Source organism: Dama dama, chromosome 11 (assembly GCF_033118175.1).
Source record: "Dama dama isolate Ldn47 chromosome 11, ASM3311817v1, whole genome shotgun sequence".
NCBI lineage: Eukaryota > Metazoa > Chordata > Mammalia > Artiodactyla > Cervidae > Dama > Dama dama.
In genome coordinates, this window is record NC_083691.1 from 77,085,475 (window position 1) to 77,104,196 (window position 18,722).

Genomic DNA, 18,722 nt, shown 5'->3' on the forward strand with positions numbered 1-18,722 from the left:
TAATATATATACTCAATACCAGTGAGAAATGTCATTAGCAATGATAGCTTACATTTGAAATTTATTGGATTTTTCTCTCTCTCTTTCCCTCTCTGTTTTTTCTGTGTAGTTTTTTTGTCTTCCTTTATCTTACAAAAGACAGTCGTTTTCTCACCATGAATATCATGAGCAAGACCACTTCTGAGGTGTGGTTGATAGATGGCCTGAGCCCTTGGGACCCACCAGTACTTATCCAGAAGCGAATCCATGGGGTCCTTTACTATGTAGAACATAGAGATGATGAATTATACATTCTCACTAATGTTGGTGAGCCTACAGAATTCAAGGTAAATCCTGTATTTTCCTGGTCCCCATTTAGGCTGTTAGGAAGTGTTACAGTAACATCAACATTTCTTGCTCTAAGAGTTTATTATTTCGTAAGCTTTGGGTCATTTAAAACTGATGCTACCTTCCTGTGTATAACCAATCCCATTTCTCTTCCCTCAGAGCTAATATACCTCTTCATATTTTACTATACCTAAAAAGGTTAGCAAAGGAAAACATTCCCTATCCTAAATAATGTTAGTCATCAAAGCCAAACTTAGTGGCTTAACAAACTTTTTAAACTTTTATAAACTCAGATTTTGTGAGTCAGCAGCTTGGACTGATCTCAGGCAGTTCCTCTGATGGTCTCAGCTAGGCTCAGTGATGGCCCCACAGTCATCTGGCTCTCGGTGCTTGACCGTCAGCTAAGCACTGCATCATACCCACCCAGCAGGCTAGCCAGGGCTCATTCCTAAGGTGATGTTCACACTTCAGCCCTGATGCAGAGTTAAGTTCCTTCAGCTCTTCATTAACAGTGCAGACTAATAAGGTCTGATTTTCAGTGGTTTCATCTCTGGATGCTGTAGTCATCATTTCTGATCTCATCTAATTTTGTTCCACACAGCTAATGAGAACAGCAGCCGATACCCCTGCTATTATGAATTGGGATTTGTTTTTCACGATGAAGAGAAATACCAAAGTTGTAGATTTGGACATGTTTAAGGATCACTGTGTTCTCTTCCTGAAGCATAGCAATTTACTTTATGTTAACGTGATTGGTCTGGCTGACGATTCAGTTCGGTCTCTAAAGGTATGTTTAATTTTTGAAACATAATACTGTTAATCAGAATACATGCAGTATTAACAGAACATCAAATTTTGAATAATAGCAATGTACTTTTTCTTAGAAATTAATTTAAATAGAATTTAGTATAGTGGGTCTTCATCAGGTTTAGGAGGTTTATTTTAGAATTACTTTTAGAAGTCTTTGCTTTTAGTGTATTGAAAAATACCGCTGTGTAGGATGAACTTCAGAAGTAGAGTTAAGTGCCATTGTGTTTCTTTTTCTACATATCTCTGTATCATGTATCTCTACAACCTCAGATATAGTCATAACTCAGGCCAGCTTGGCAGCTGGAGCCTAACCACTACCTCCTCCTCCCATCCCAGACAGTAGGCATGCCTCCCGTGTTTCTGCTACAGTGTTTCTGCCACGCTTGTTTGTGTCTGTATCATCTCTTTGCCAATTTTATAAAACTGTGAATGGTAACATCATTGCCCAGTTTTACAGCAGCATAACATGTGAGTTAAGGTAACAGGAGCTGAAGGGAAGAAGAGAGGTCTCTGTTTTGCTTGATGTGGAAGGAGTTGTATGACCAGCAGACGGGCCATTTGTACCTCCCTATCTATAGTATTATGGCAATTTTTACTAAAATGCAATTCCAGTAAATTCACTGGATGTTTATTAAATTTCTATGTGCAGAGTTCTGTATTGGGCTCTCTGGAATGGAAAGATAGTAAGTCAAAATACCTGGCCTTAGGAGAAAACCATTTATCATGAGATTAGACTTGTACACAAAGATTAAGTATAGGATGGGTTTAAATAAGTGAGATTAAAAACATAAAATGTGCCATGAGGCCCGGAGGGCCCAAAAAAAACTTTAGGGGGTAGTAGAATTTGAGATAACCAAAGAAGATAGATAGGATTTTGTTGGGTAGGGAAAGGAATAGTATTCTAGGATGAGAAAGTCCATCAAATGAAGCTCTAAGCTGGAGAACTTAGGAAAATATTCAGGAAACTGCTAATAAATCACTTTTATTGAAGCAGAACAAATTACTAGGGGATGAAGCTATGATTTGGCATTCTTTGACTGTCAACATGATGAATTTATGCGTAAATTATGAAGAGGGGAAAATTTGAAGTTTGAAGGCAGGGGAATAATTTGAGGAGTCATACTATACTTCACAATGTTATCTGGCAGCCACATTAGAGTACACTGAAGCACCAAGAGATGGAGGGGTATGGAGGTTAGTTTTGAGACTGTTATAGTGGCATAGAGATCTAGACTAGAGATCTCTTCAAGAAAATTAGAGATACCAAGGAAACATTTTCATGCAAAAATGGGCACAATAAAGGACTGAAACAGTATGGCCCTAACAGAAGCAGAAGATACTAAGACGAGGTGGCAAGAATATACAGAAGAACTGTATAAGAAAGATCTTCATGACCCAGATAACCACGATGCTGTGATCACTCACCTAGAGCCAGACATCCTGGAGTGTGAAGTAAAGTGGGCCTTGGGAGGTATCACTACGAACAAAGCTAGTGGAGGTGATGGAATTCCTGCTGAGCTATTTCAAGTCCTAAAAGATGATGCTGGTGAAGTGCTGCACTCAATATGCCAGCAATTTTGGAAAACTCAGCAGTGGCCACAGGACTGGAAAAGGTCACTCCCAAAGAAGGGCAATGCCAAAGAATGTTCAAACTACCACACAATTGCATTCATTTCACATGCTAGTGAAGTAAAGATCAAAATCTCCAAGCTAGATTTCAACAGTATGTGAACTGAGAACTTCCAGGTGTTCAAGTTGGATTCAGAAAAGGCAGAGGAACCAGAGATCAAATTACTAACATCCGATGGATCATAGAAAAGGCAAGGAAATTCCAGAAAAACATCTGCTTCATTGACTATGCTAAAGCCTTTGACTGTGTGGATCACAACAAACTGTGGAAAATTCTTAAAGAGATGGGAATACCAGACCACCTTATCTGCCTCCTGAGAAACCTGTATGCAGGTCAAGAAGCAACTGTTAGAACCAGACATGGAACAACAGACTAGTCCTGAATTAGGAAAGGAATACATCAAAGCTGTATATTGTCACCCTGCTTATTTAACTTATTTGAGAGTACATCATGTGAAATGCCAGGCTGAATGAAACACAAGCTGGAATCAAGGTTGCCGGGAGAAATATCAATAACCTCAGATATGTAGATGACACCACCTGACAGAAAGCGAAGAAGAACTAGAGCCTCTCAATGAAGGTGAAAGAGGAGAGTGAAAAAGCTGGCTTAAAACTCAACATTCAAAAAAAGAAGATCATGGCATCTGGTCCCATCACTTCATGGCAAATAGATGGGGAAACAATGGAAACAGTGGGAGACTATTTTCTTGGGCTCCAAAATCACTGTGGATGGTGGCTGCAGCCATGAAATTAAAAGATGCTTGCTCCTAGTCATGTATGGATGTGAGAGTTGGACCATAAGGAAGGCTGAGTGCAGAAAATTGATGCTTTTGAACTGTGGTGTTGGAGAAGATTCTTGAGAGTCCGTTGGACTGCAAGGAGATCCTACCAGTCCATCCTAAAGGAAATCAATCCTGAATAGTCATTGGAGGGACTGATGCTGAAGCTGAAGCTCCAATACTTTGGCTACCTGATATGAAGAACCGACTCACTGGAAAATAATTTGATGCTGGGAAAGATTGAAGGCAGGAGGAGAAGGGGACCACAGAGGATGAGATGATTGGATGGCATCACTGACTCAATAGACATGAGTTTGAGCAAGCTCTGGGAGATGGTGAAGGACAGGGAAGCCTGGCGTGCGGCAGTCCATGAGGTCACAAAGAGCTGGACATGACTGAGCTACTAAACAACATCTAGTGGCATAAATAAGAAAGAATGAGAACCTAAATAAAACAGCCAGAATTTTCCATCTACTTCATGAAGTCAAATTATCAACTGTAATGTCTGGTGTCTTAAAAGGCTATATAAATGTTATAAAACAAAAATGATTTTTAACTTTCATGATTACATTTTTCTTTCTAGTTATGGTTGTATACATTATAGATAAATAATATTTAAATAAACAAATTATCCTTGAAAATAATCCACAGTCTGAAGCAAATAGGAACTCTTCTAGAAACACAATGCAAATATATGTCTCTAGTGCTTTACAGCAGTGGATTCTTTGGATTAATTACAAGAAATTTTCTCTGTGAACCTAAGCTCTTTAACCATAGTTTCTACAGGTTAAATGGTACACTGTTTATGCACACATCCCCCACGTATCCTCTCTGAATAGTGCCCACCAGTGACGTTGCTGTGCCAAGACCTCTGATTTTCTAAGGAATTTGCTCTTTCTACAATTACTCAGGAAAAGAAAGGCAATTTTCTTTGAAATATTCTGACTCTCAGTACCATTTCTAACATACCGTCAGCCTGCTTACTAGAGTTCTTTCAAAAGGTGTAAGAGGGATGTTAGTGGAAGGCTTGAGGCTGGACCCTGCTGCTCTGAGAGAATAAATTTTGATTTCTTTTCCTTTTTTCTTAAAGTTAACAATCTTAATCATAATAGCAGTGAGTCTCTCAGAGTAGGTGTGCGGGAAAGGTTTTGTTCTGCACAATGGTTAGCCTGGGAGCTAAAGTTAAAAACAAATTGTAAATGCTTTAGTGCTGCTGAGCTAGTTTGTAGTCCTGGAATAATAACTGTCGTCCCTGGGGCTGTCCAGGCAGTAGAGTAAGGGCTGCTGGGTAAATTATTAAAAGCACAAGTGAGAGATCTCATGTTCTGTGAGAAGAGAGATCTCGAGGATATCTTTGGGTTCTGGAATTCCTACTTGATTGGCTGTTATTCTTAATCTTTTTGTTGTTTCATTGTCCAAGTTTATATATCCCCAGATAAACTTTTATTATTAAAGGACATTTCAAGTCAATCTAGAATCATGATAAACCATTTTCCTGTACTTTTTTCTTATTTTTATTGGTCACTAGTGTAGAGTTTCATTTTTCACTTGAAATATTTTTTTTGTTGTACTGAAGTAATCCTTAAATGAGGCATTAGATGAAAGTGGATAAAAATAAACTTGATATCTACATCATCTTGTTTGGAGCATACCCAGAAATTTAATTAATAATACCTAGTCTCTCAATAAAGAGTACAGCTAACTGTTCTATTTCTTTAGCTCCCGCCTTGGGCCTGTGGATTCATAATAGATACAAATTCAGACCCAAAGAACTGCCCCTTTCAGCTTTGCTCTCCAATACGTCCCCCGAAATACTATACATATAAGTTTGCAGAAGGCAAACTGTTTGAGGAAACTGGGCATGAAGACCCAATAACAAAGACTAGTCGTGTTTTACGTATGGAAGCCAAAAGCAAGGTAAGTCTTTGTGATCCCCACTGTCAGCCCCGCCATTTACTGAAAAGATTCTGTTTGTTAATTATTAATGCCTCTGATGGGATTACATTAGCACAGATTAGTAAAGTGGATCTCACATTCCACTGCAAGACTCAAATTATTTTAGGAGGTAAATGGACTTTTCTCTGAACTTGAATACTCATGCATTTATTTTAACATGGATTAGAAAATTTATAACCAGCATGAGTGCTAAGTCGCTTCAGTCGTGTTGAACTCTTTGTAACCCTATGAACTGTTGCCCACCAGGCTCCTCTGTCCGTGGCATTCTCCAGGCAAGAATACTGGAGTGGGTTGCCATGCCCTCCTCCAGGAGATCTTCCCTCCTCCAGGGATTGAATCCACGTCTCTTACATCTCCTGCATTGACAGTTGGGTTCTTTACCACTAGTGACACCTCGAAAGCCCTTTAACCAGCTTAGCAAGGCCTTGATTTTGTGTATTGTGTATATTTAAATATTAAAAGTTGATTTAAAGAAAAAAATAGTTTGTGTGTCATTATGGCAGAAATTTTGAAGGTAATAAACAATTAGAGTGAACTAGGCTAAGATATGGAGAAGGCAATGGCACCCCACTCCAGTACTCTTGCCTGGAAAATCCCGTGGACGGAGGAGCCTGGTAGGCTGCAGTCCATGGGGTCGCGAAGAGTTGGACAGGACTCAAGTGACTTAGCAGCAGCAGCAGCAGGCTAAGATAGCCCCTGCCCTTGTGGATATTAAATCTAGTGGGGAAGATGCAAGATTTTGAAGAAGTAATTACTAACGTCCTGATTGATGCAAAGGAAGATATACTGAGGACAGTGGAAACATATGGTAAAAGGACCTTACCTCATCTGCAGAAATGGGGAAGACTACTCTGAGGAAGTATTGCCTCTAGAATGATCAAGAGTTAAGCTAGGGGGTTTCCCTGGTGGCTCAGTGGTAAAGAATGCACCAGTCAATGCATGAGACACAGGTTCGATCCCTGATCCAGGAATATCCCACACACCACAGAGCAACTCAGCCCATGTGCCATAGCTGTTGAGCCTGTGTTCCACAACAAGAGAAGCCACCATAATGAGCAGCCTGCATATTGCAACTAGAGAGTAGCCCCCGTCGCCACAACTAGAGAAAAGCCCACACAGCAATGAAGACCTGGCACAGCCGAAAATAAGTCAATAAAATTATTTTTAAAAAAGGATTAAGCTAGAGGGACTTGCCTGGTGGTCCAGTGGTTGAGATTCCACCTTCCAGAGCATGGGACTCGGGTTTGATCTCTGGTCAGGAACTGAGATCCTACCTGCAGTGGGGCAACCAAGCCCGCATGCCACAGGGAAAACCAGCTCGACCAAAAAAAAAAACAGTTAAGCTAGGAAGGGGGAAGGATTATTTTATAGAAATTCACCTATATCATTTTATAACAATGAACCTTACTGAGAAGTAAAAATTCATTTACACTGTTGTAACAGGTTGAGTATAATAATGAGGGGAAGAGTTCTTCCTTACTTGATAACATGCTAGTGCCCCAAAGTGAAGTTTTCAAAATGAGAGTGAAAAAAAATTAGAGTGGTATGGTTATATTATTTTCCTTATGTAAACTAGTGCTTTTTCCTTAGTTTCTGTAAGCAGGGTGATAACCAACATTTCTACCCTTTTTCTGTGAAAGGATGATCAGATATAGTTCATATTATCTTAACTTTATCTGTCCAGAGAACTACACTGAGGTACAGTTGTTTGACTTAAAAATAATTTAGATGTTAAAATTTATAAAACCTGAACCACTTTGAAACATTTTAAAAATAAAGTTAAATAGGTCTATGAAGAGGATGTGAGTGGGTGTTAGGTTAGTAAGAGATTTCACGTTTTAATGACTGAGATTTCTGACAATTGAGTACCAAAAATTGAGTTGTTTAAACTTCTTTAGTTAACGTATTTGTATATATTCAAAGATAGGAAATGCTCATTTGTAACCCGAGGTATAGGAAGAATACTATGCTAATATATGTAACCTTGATAGTTACTTTGGTTTGTCCTGAAAGAAAAAAAAACAGTTAAACTGAGTAGTGAAGATCTTGTTATAAAGTCACTTAACTGTCATGAAAAGCTACATTTAATAAACCATTTTCAAGCCAGAGTCTTACTATCTTTTCTAGTTACTCTAATATTGTGTTAGCAGAGTAGCTGAAAATTAAGGACCCTGATGGACTTTTAGAGACCATAACTCTTTTGTCTTAATTAAATAAAGTTGCTGCTCAACATCAATAAGCAACACATAAAATTGGGGATAAAACTGTTTCAAAAGACTAAATTCTTTACCTGCATAATACATCTTCATTTCCAGGATGGAAAATTAGTGCCAATGACTGTTTTCCATAAAACGGATTCTGAGGACTTACAGAAGAAACCTCTCCTGGTACAAGTATATGGAGCTTATGGAATGGATTTGAAAATGAATTTCAGGCCTGAAAGGCGGGTGTTGGTGGACGATGGCTGGATATTAGCATATTGTCACGTGCGGTGAGTCATGTTTTGTGTGGCATATGAGGGCTGGAGCATCATCACATGTCTGGAATAACGAGATGCTGGGGAGCGAACGTTGATTTGCTCATTTGTACTCCTAAACCTGTGCTAGTGGAACCTGGTTCACTAGCAGAACACTGGGTCTGGGATTGACTAATCCCAGAAGCAAAAGGGTATCTTTTTAGGATTTTACACCAGATTTTTTGAATTTTTAGAATAGATAAACCAATGTCTGTACTTAACTACATTAGTGTTTCCATTTCATTCTCTTGAGTTTGGATTTTTCTAAAATAGCTTCTTTTAAAAAGGACTCCCTTCTTTCTACTCTAATTTCCATATTATTTTGCTGATTCCAAGACACAAATAGTATTTTGTTTCTGTTTAAATCGTTTACTACTTTCCCATCTCCACAATGAAATCCAAATCCTCCATTTTTTTTTTTTTTTTCCAAATCCTCCATATTAACATCCTAATGATGTGGCTTATCTTCATAGTGGCGTCTGTCAGCATTCCCCAAATACGCCCTCCTCTGCAGCCATGTACATCCTACACATGCAGCCTTTGCTACACCATTTGAAATGACAACCTCTGTGACCTCCCACATGGCTGTGTCTTGATGCCTTCCCTTTCTTTTTGTTGTTCAGTTTCTCCATCGTGTCCGCTCTTTGTGACCCCATGGACTTCAGCACGCCAGGCTTCCCTGTCCTTCACTGTCTCCCAGAGTTTGCTCCAACTCATGTCCATTGAGTTGATGATGTCATCCCTTTCTTTACCCTTCTGGGAACTCACATTCTTCCTTCAAGACTCAGCTTAGGTGTCATCTCCTTAAAGCACTCATGTTCCTGACTCACATATATAGACAGGTGGATAGTCTCTGCTCTGGTTCTGCTTCTGTTACAGCAGTAACTGTGTTGCTTGGTAGCTGTTTTTCCCCGAAAAATTATGACCTCCAAGACAGAGGATTTCTACTTATTTATATTTTTAAGGCCTGCATTTAGCACAATGCCTGGTAAATAGCAAGCAGGCACTCAAAGCATATTTGTTGAATATTTTGATTGTCTACATCAGGGGTTGGCAAACTTTTTCTCTGAAGAAATAAATAGTAAACATTTTAAGTTTTGCAGGCCACATATGGTCTCCACTGCATATTCCTGGTTGATATTTGTTTTTTCCCCCAATCTGTAAAAACATAAAAATCCTTCTTAGCTCAAGGGCCATATAAAAACAGGTCTCTGGGCAAATTTAGCCCACAGGCTATAGTTTGCTGACCCTGACCTATATCATTAATATTTCTTCCCCACTAAAACTTCTTTGCCCTTTAATTTCAGGGGAGGTGGTGAATTAGGCCTCCAGTGGCACGCTGATGGCCGGCTAACTAAAAAACTCAATGGCCTTGCTGACTTAGAGGCTTGCATTAAGACGCTTCATGACCAAGGCTTTTCTCAGCCAAGTCTAACAGCCCTGACTGCTTTCAGTGCTGGAGGGGTGCTTGTGGGAGCATTGTGTAATTCTAGTCCAGAACTGCTGAGAGCTGTGACTTTGGAGGTGAGTACTCTATCTCTACTGTTTACCGAACAGGGAGGCGTGAAGTAATAGATGCTCTAAGAAAAATTTCCTGTTCCAGTTTACCATTGCATAGAAGTATAGCAGAGCTTTTAAATTTTAAACAGAGAATTGTAGCTATGGGAGAACTTCCTGACAGTATTCTTTATTGATTTTTAAGGATTGCCACTAGGCTATTCTCATTGATCATTTTATATCTGTAAGAGCATTTAGAATTGGTGGAAAAGCAGCAAAGCATATATGACACACCAGATCTAGGAAGATCTAGGAAGTCAGGCCGAACACACTGACTCTGGAATGTATGAAATCCTTTGGCTCTGTTGGCATCAACATTTCAGTCCTGGATTTAGGGACTCTATTTTCAGATACTCCATTCTTATTAGTGGTCTTTAGGAGTAGTTTTTCTGTACTTCAGTTGAAATACCTTGACCTGTTCTGGAAAGGCTCTATATAGTCTTTTGCTGGTGTCCAAAATTATGAAATTACAGCAGCTCATTCACCTCCACCACTCTCCTGCTTCCTGGTTAGTGTAGGGGCAGAGGACATTTTCCTGTTCCCCTCTAGTTTCTTCTGGCTGGTCTAAGAATTAAATTGACCTAAGGCGGATTAACAGAAGAAAATGAAACGAAAGTTTAGTGACAGGTGTACATGGGAGAGGCCCAGGAAAACTGAGTGACTCACCACAGTGACAGAGCTCTCAGCTTAATGCTGTCTTCAGCTAAAGGTGAAAAAGGATGCTGGAGGTACTGATTTGTTTCTTCAGGAGACAGAAGGCAATTCACGTGGAGATGGAAAAGTGAAAGTCTGGTAAACAAATGTTTGTTAGCAGAGACCAGGGAACACAGAGTGGACTCTGGTCTCCAAGCGTTTCTCCAGCACATGTCATCCATATTTATTATCTGGTGATATTCCTGTAATAGGCCCTCTGTCTAAATTCTTCAGGCAGTTATAGAAGAGGTCAAAATTTCTTTCTGAGACTTTCTGGACCTTGATTATTTTCAGCTTAAAATAATCTGGGGGTGGCAAATTTTGTTCTTCTGCAGTAGATAACTCTAGAAGATAATTAGGATGGAGAGTAAATGATTTTCAGGGTTTTTTTTTTCTTTTAATTTTGAGGGTGTGGGGTAAACTATAGGCTTGTATGAAGTAAATAAGTGTTAAATAATCTTACCCTGTAAATCTGTTTTTAATAGAAATATTAAGTATAGAAGGGAAAAAACTCCAAGCAAAAAAGATAATAATGGCAGAATTATAAAGAAAATGTGACTAACTTTTGACTTTGAGAAATTATTTTGACTTTAGAAGTCAGAAAGGAAATCATCAGAAATGTGTGTATAAGGATATTTACCCCACATTGCTTGTAACAGTGAAGGTCTGGAGTTAACCTAAATATCCAACAGTTCATTCAGAATTTGGGGCATATTATATCTGATTGGTAAAACTAAATTATGTGGCTACTTTCACTCTGAGGCAAAGCTGGGACGGGACCTATCTGGCATTTAGCATCTCTACTATAAGAGGCAGCCAGTGTCATAAGGTTAGGGATACTCTAAATGCAAAAAAGAAGCTAAGTCAAAGATATTAGGCAGACAAAAAGAATTGCATTTGCCCAATGTACTTGTTTAATGTTAATAGAAAACAAAGCTGAAAAACAGGTTATCAGAAGATTATAATGGCTTCATGAACAAAGCAGCTGCCATTTCTTTTAACACTTGCTATAAGCCAATGAGTGATTTTATTTTTCAACTTGGATATTTTTCAGATTTTCTTCAGTTATCATTTATTACCTTTTTATAATGTAAAGTGCCCAACTGAGTTTATTCATATGTTCTGGGAGTTTTATTTTTAATTGTGGTAATATAGCATAAAATTTATCATCATAACCATTTCTAAGTGTGTACAGTTCAGTAGTGTTAAGTACATTCACATTGCTGTACAGTCAGTTTCTATAACTAATCTTGCAAACCTGAAACTCTGTACCCATTAAGTAGCAACTCTCCAACTACCTCTCCTCCCCCTAGGCTCTGGTAATCACCATTCTAGTTTTCTTTGAATTTGACTATGCTAAGGTACCTCCTATATAAATGGAATCATACAATATATGTCTCTTTACAAGTGGTTTATTTTTGCTTAGATAATTTCCTCAAGGCCCATTGTGTTGCAGCAAGTGTCTTTCTTTTTAAGGGTGAATTTCATTGTATCACTGCATTTATATTTTGCTTATCCATCCATCTATCAGTGGACCCTCGGGTTACTTCCAGTACTGCTGTGAACAGGGGTGTACTCCTCAAGACCCTGGTTTAGTTTCCTTTGGATACACACCTAGGAATAGAATTGCTGGATCATGTGGCAATTCTGAGTTTAATTTTTTGAGAAACCAGTATACTGTCTGCACCATTTTACATCCCCACTAACAATGCACAAGTGTTCCCATTTCTCCACGTCCTTGCCAACACTTTTCTTAATAGAGCCTCGTGGATGTAAGATGGCAGCACTTATTATATGAGAAAAAGAAAACTAAAAGCAAATTGGAAGATAAATCTTTTGTCATTCAAAGAGTCTGAATACCTTAAAAGCCAGTTACAAATCTCAGGCCCTGGTTACGGACTGGGTAATTAATCTGGCTCCTGGGAATGTACATTGCTGCTTGAGCTCTGTTCTCTCATGTCAGCATGTACATTCATAAAGTATAGTGTTATCTGAAACTCATTTCACCAATTTATTAATTGAAGTTTACATCTCTCTGACTTTTTTTTAAGGCACCTTTCTTGGATGTTCTCAACACCATGATGGACACTACACTTCCTCTGACGTTAGAAGAATTGGAAGAATGGGGGAATCCTTCATCTGATGAAAAACACAAGAACTACATAAAACGTTACTGTCCCTATCAAAATATTAAACCTCAGGTAGTGAAAGGCAGTTGTGATACTATCCTGAAGTGACAGAGAAAATCATTAGAAGGATGTTTACCCGAGGTGAAGCAGGAATTTAGTAAGGTCTTAATGTGGTGTCTCCTTATAGTACTGAGACACCTCTCCGCCCCTTCTCTGCTCATACTCCTTGCTTGTTTCAACTTAATAGCTCAGGAGACTAGATTCGGTAAGATCGGGGTCTCACTAGTCAAGAAAAGGTTATTCCAGGTAACAAATAGTCTAGTATCGGGATGCTGTAAATCTCAAAAATATCAAATGAGGAGAAAAAAAAAGTCTATCACTTAGGGGAAAAAAATAGAGATAATTGTTTTTCATAATCCATAAGGAATGAGATCATAACGAATTCTTTGTACATCTCTTTCCTTTCAGCATTATCCTTCAATTCACATCACAGCTTATGAAAATGACGAACGTGTACCTCTGAAAGGAATCGTAAACTATACGGAGAAACTCAAGGAAGCCATCGCAGAGCATGCTAAGGACACCGGGGAAGGTAGGAACCCACCCGGGAGCGGGGGACCATCACCGTCAGTACTGCTCAGAGTAGTACATCTCACGCTGCAGACCAAATGAGTCACCCAGAATCATAGGCAAATCACTGTTTTCCCTGTGTTGACTACCCAGTAGAAGCAAACGTAATGACTATAGTTGCCTTGCCTCTTTTTCAAAGGACAGCATTAAAAAGGTAAGCAAGGCACAAAGAAAAAAGTTAACTTAAATTTATCAAACATAACTTGGAGGTATAGTATCATACTATATCATACCATTCATTCATTTAACAAAATTAATTGAGCTATTATTCTTGAGATTCTTTTAAGTTTTTGCTCTGGAGCTTCCATGCCCAAAATAGCAGCCCTAATTTTCTCTAGATCTTTCAATTGTATTAAAGAACTCTTACCTTTTTTTCCTTGTCAAGACATGGGAGCGTCTGGGCTCAGGGTGGAAAGAGCTCACATATAAGTTTTCACACAGTTGCCTTCTATTCAGTTCCACATCTCACTCGCACCCATTGCTATGGCTGGTGTTTCTAAGTCACAGGGCTCTCAGATTCCATAGGACCCATTAGCTTCTTGCTAGGTCACAACCTTCTCCATGTGGCCCTATGATCTTTCCATCCACCTTCCTTTGTCTGGGCCTCCTCCTACATTTCCTGTTTCAGAAATTTGTTTTCTACTGCTCTCCACCCCATCCCACCCCCCACCTCTTCTTGTTAGTGGTGGTGGTGATGGTTTATGCCTTTCTTCTTCACTGTTATGGAGAAGGAAGTGGCAACCCACTCCAATATTCTTGCCTAGAGAATCCCGTGGACAGAGGAGCCTAGGGGGCTGTTGCCCACAGGGTCACACAGAGTCGGACACAACTGAAGTGACTTAGCATGCATGCCTGCATTGGAGGAGGAAATGGCGACCCACTCCAGTGTTCTTGCCTAGAGAATCCCAGGGACAGAGGAGCTTGGTGGGCTGCCGTCCATGGGGTCGCAGAGTCGGACACGACTGAAGCGACTTAGCAGCAGCAAAAGTTTCACTATTATTTTAGTAGAGTGCTTGAAAAGGAGAGGGGTGAAAGGGGTGGGTCTCAATTAGCCAAAACCCTTCTAATTGTTTCATATGTTAACTCTTTCAGGCTATCAAGTCCCCAGTATTATTTTAGATATTCAGCCTGGAGGCAACCATGTGATTGAGGATTCTCACAAAAAGGTATGTTGTCAAGCCCCCTAAGGTGGTAGATCCCCAAGTAGTGATGTACTGTGGTTACACAGGGTTGTGCAGGCCCCTTCACCAGCTGTTGGGTCTGTGGCTTAGACTTGGAAGAGGACAAATGCTGAGTCAGTAAAGAGGAAAGGTTCCTGATGAGTGAGCTCTGTCAGAGAAAGTAATGGAATCTGTCATTGGGAGCTTCCACCTCTGTGCCAAATAAAAAAATTCTCATGCCATAAATTGCTGATTTCATAGTTGTGTGAAGATGGATAGACAGGGAGAGACTTGGAACACTGGAGTTTTACCACAAAGGCCTTCTAATTTTTTTTTTTAACGTGTTTCTTTTAGATTACAGCCCAAATTAAATTTCTGTATGAGGAACTTGGACTTGACAGCACCAGTGTTTTCGATAATCTTAAGAAATATCTAAAATTCTGAAATGCTGCGTTCATTGGGAACTGGAAACACACTGAAGTCTTTCATAGTCATATTTCCAATTATGTTCACAAAAGTGAGTTTTTTAAGTTAGTAAATAATTTTTAAAAAATTTTATTCCCCATCCAAATTTGGTTTCATGAACAGCTCACTTGCTTATACCAGTGTCTCCACTGAGGCACATGCCCCTTAACCCAGGAAAGTAACTTTCAAACCATGCTGCGTAGAAGCACATAGAGAAGGCAGTGAGGGAAGGAAGGACTGCTGACAGCAGAAGTCTCCCCTTTCTCCTTCAGAACAGCTTCGTTTTACTGTGATTTTCTTTGAACAGTTTACACATCAAGTTCCTGTTTCTGCTAGTGAAAAATTTTAGGCACTCTGGCAATTAAGTCATCCTCCAATTTCTATACCTGCATTTTCTGGAAGAAGGTAACGTGCTTCCCATTAAAGTTCATTAGATCTTTCTAATCATCTGGAAGTCCTAGGTGCTCTGATCATCTCTTATTGATGCTATTTCAAAAAGTTAAAAGATCCTGCAAGTGATCATTTTCTTTTAAACATTTTATTATTCTTGAAAAACAATTTAAGAACCTTCCCTAAAGCAGTTTCACTCAAGTTACAGAAATATCTCAGAATTAATGACCATTCGGGACTTCCCGAAGTCCAGTGGTTAAGACTCCATGCTCCCAATGCAGGGGCACAGGTTTGACCCCTGGCCAGGGAACTAAGATCCTACATGCCACATGGTGCAGCCAAAAAACCAAAAGAATTAATGACCACTCATAAAGTTTACCCAGCAGCATGCTGCTATATGTGAAGTTACTGCAAATGCTTAGACTAGAACAGAATGCCAGTGCCCCCATCTCTTTCATAGAGGTGCCTAACACAAGCTGTACAGTATGTTTAATACCCTGGAATAGCATGCCCGGTTGGAAACAAAACATCTATCTTTGAAAGCTGTTTGACGATGAAGAAGATTCCTAGTGTTGTATTCAAGGATGAGTCCCTCTCCACTGGCCAGTGTAACAGCATGCGTGTCAACTTCACGGCCACTGTAGGCAGAATTGGTACTTAACCTTATCCTCACTCTTGTGGGAATATTTGAAATCATTTCCTTTAGATTTAGCAGTGATGATTCTCCAAAATTCAGAACCATGAGGAAGACTCTGTTTATCCCATCCAGCTCTCTTGTGTACATGATAGAGTGGTTGTCACTCCTCAAGTAGCAAAACCACCCCCTGCTGAGGAGCAGCTCATTGGCATGAAGCAAGCTTAATTCTTGATATAACTTCAGTGCTGATCTGGGCTGAGTCTTTTGGACCTATTTAAAAAAAAAAAAAAAGAATACTAACATAAATGTTTGATTCTCAGAGTATCAAGAATTATTTCCCAAAAAAACTTGCTTCAATTTTATCCCTTAAAATAACTACTAAATTTTAAGTATGACTAAGTAGGGAAGCAGAGTCCATGGGGGTAGCAAAGACTCAGACATGACTGAGAGACTGAACCGAATAGTTTATTTAGCTACTAATAGCAACTACAGATAGAATTTCACCTTGTCTGGGAGTCCTTGCAGAGTGCAGTTTTCTGCTACATTTTGGCCACAGCTGATTTGGATGTCAAATTTGACTCCACTAAATGTCCGTATTTAATTTAATGGATATTTAACATGCCTAAATAAATCCCTTTATGCTACATTTAACTTGCAGAAAAGCAGCCATCCTGGCCATGGACTCCAAGGACTTCTGTTGAATTGGGGTCTCTCTGTTCTCTTTTGTAGAATAATGTGTAGGTTGGTGTAACTTCAGGAGATGCTAGTTATGAACAGAAAATTGCAAAAAGGGATGCAAAGCAAAATGCTGTCTAAAGTGAAAGAGATTGTACCACTTTTTTTTTTACCCATAAAAGTAATATATGTCCATTAAAGAAGATTGAGGTAAATTTTATAGCGATATAAAACAGACATAATTTAATGTTATATTTTTCTTGTTTTTTTCCTTTAACAATTCAAACATCTTCTGTTATTAAATGTCATTTTAATGGCAGAATAATCATCCAGTTGAATGGTTATACCATATTTAACCATTCCCTTTCATTTTGACATTTGAGTTTCTAATATGCTTCCCCCATATTTGCATTATTTATTTATGACACAAATATCAGAAAGACAATTACTGTGTCAAGGAGTATGGATACTTGATACATAATGCCAGATTTGTCTTCATGTAAGCAGTTACCAAGTCAGTGATAACATTCATTCATTATAGTCTTGCCAGTCATGCTGACTTCAGCAGTAGTGGTGGTTATTTGGGGCAGGTGTCTAATGTGTGGTATTTAATAAATGTCTGAAAAAAATGTCTATTCTGTGTTTATCAGGTACAGAGGTATTTATGGTACATGTATATGGTATATGTATATGACTTGTCAACTCACTATTAACATTTTGTATAGCCTTAGATAATGCATGAAAAAGCATAGTTCAGTGCCACGTACATAAAAAGTGCCCAGTAAGTGTTGTTACTTTTGTCTACTTGATTTACCACTTTCTGGAGGTATGTTCAAGCGTCTCTCTGTAATTGTGATTTCTTAGTTTCTCTTTACAATTCTCAGAGTACTTGTTTTATATATTTTGAAGCTATTGTTAGATGCAGATTCATGATTTATAGTGGAATGTTCTTTTATCAATTCTTGAAAACTGCCTTTGTCTCATAATGCTTTTCATATTGAATTCTATTTTGTCTGCTATTAAATATTTCCCCACCTGCTTTTTGTAACTTTATTTTTTTAAATAGACAATGCATGCATACAATATAAAATTCAACTATCAGAAAAATATACAAATAAAATGGTTTTCTTCACCTCTTCCCCTAGCTTTCCATTTACTCTTCCCAGAGATACACTCTTACTGTGTATATATTCTTCCATTTTATGTATCATAGGAAATGTTACATTCTGTACCTATGCAAACATAGGTAAACATACTTTTTCCTTCTTTACACAAATAGTGGCATGTTACCATTCTGTAGCCTTTTTTTTATTATTATTATTTAGTAGGTCAGAGGTCATCTCATATCAATCCACACTGAATATGATTTTAATATGCATTAAAAATTGCATACTTGTCTCTTATATAGATTAACTGTAATTGATTCAACTGGTTTTCTATTGATAAAATATATAAATCATTTTCAGAGTCTTCTGGAAGAGATATCTAGGAATGAAATTACTAAATTAAAAGGTATATGAATTTTTTTGTTGTGAAAGCGATAGTCAGCTGGCAATCTTTCTGGGTCATTTTGTTTTAGCTATGTCTCTTATGTCAGATTTTGTCTTTGTTTTCTAATCCAAGAGTTTTTATCTTTTAATAGGTGAATTTAAGCCATTTATATCTGTGATTACCATATGTTTAGACATAGTCCTATAGCCTTATTTCATCTTTTATTTTAATTGCACTGTTGTTTTATCTTCTTTCTTTTAGCTTTTTATTGGAGCACTTGGCTTTCTTTATGTACTTTTTTTCCTTCTAATATCCTTTGAAAATTATCGTTTATGTCTGTTCTTCTAACGGTTACCATTAAAACTGTAATGACCATTTAAAAACATTTTTCTTAACACAGCAGTGCGGTTCCATATAACTTCCTGCAGCGCTGAAAGCTCCGTATCTGTGCTGTAGAGTGTGGTAGCCACTAGCTACTGAGCACCTGAAATGTTGCCTGTGTGACACAGGAACTGAACTTTTAATTCCGTTTAATTTTAGTATCACAGTGATTGGTGGTTACTGGACAGCTCAACTCTAGAGTGAGTTACTCTGTCTCCGTCCTCCTAAAGTGCATTAGCCCCTGTGCATGTGTGCTCACTCACTTGCTGTCACACGCACTCCTTCCCTGCCACTACTTCCCATATAGAAATAAATCACTAGCATTTTTACTCCAAAATACCTTATTTTACATTATATATCAAAAATTATTCATCCTTAAATTTTGCTGATTCCTTTCCTCACTGTATTTTATACATCATATCTTCCTTTTAGATTCCTTTTGGTTTTGTTGGAGTCCCCAATTTCTCTTTCAGAAACTGGCTAGACATGGTAAAATTT

At 38.5% G+C, this 18,722-nt stretch overlaps 2 protein-coding genes across 6 annotated transcripts in view; one reads left to right on the plus strand and one right to left on the minus strand.

The window, feature by feature from the left end:
* PREPL (prolyl endopeptidase like) overlaps positions 1–14,969 on the plus strand; it is a 34,719-nt gene extending 19,750 nt beyond the window's left edge. For all 5 annotated transcript variants that reach the window (XM_061155492.1, XM_061155493.1, XM_061155494.1 and 2 more), the window contains 9 exons: positions 110–326; positions 929–1,114; positions 5,265–5,462; positions 7,817–7,992; positions 9,324–9,540; positions 12,318–12,467; positions 12,864–12,987; positions 14,118–14,191; positions 14,540–14,969. In XM_061155492.1, the coding sequence (XP_061011475.1) occupies positions 110–326; positions 929–1,114; positions 5,265–5,462; positions 7,817–7,992; positions 9,324–9,540; positions 12,318–12,467; positions 12,864–12,987; positions 14,118–14,191; positions 14,540–14,629 (1,432 nt within the window). In that variant the 3' untranslated portion in view covers positions 14,630–14,969. The remainder of the gene's footprint in view (positions 1–109; positions 327–928; positions 1,115–5,264; positions 5,463–7,816; positions 7,993–9,323; positions 9,541–12,317; positions 12,468–12,863; positions 12,988–14,117; positions 14,192–14,539) is intronic.
* A 73-nt stretch (positions 14,970–15,042) lies between these two features.
* The window catches only part of SLC3A1 (solute carrier family 3 member 1), a 32,267-nt gene continuing 28,587 nt past the window's right edge, over positions 15,043–18,722 (minus strand). Inside the window, exon 10 of the mRNA XM_061155497.1 lies at positions 15,043–15,947. Coding sequence (XP_061011480.1) covers positions 15,507–15,947 — 441 coding nt within the window. The 3' untranslated portion in view covers positions 15,043–15,506. The remainder of the gene's footprint in view (positions 15,948–18,722) is intronic.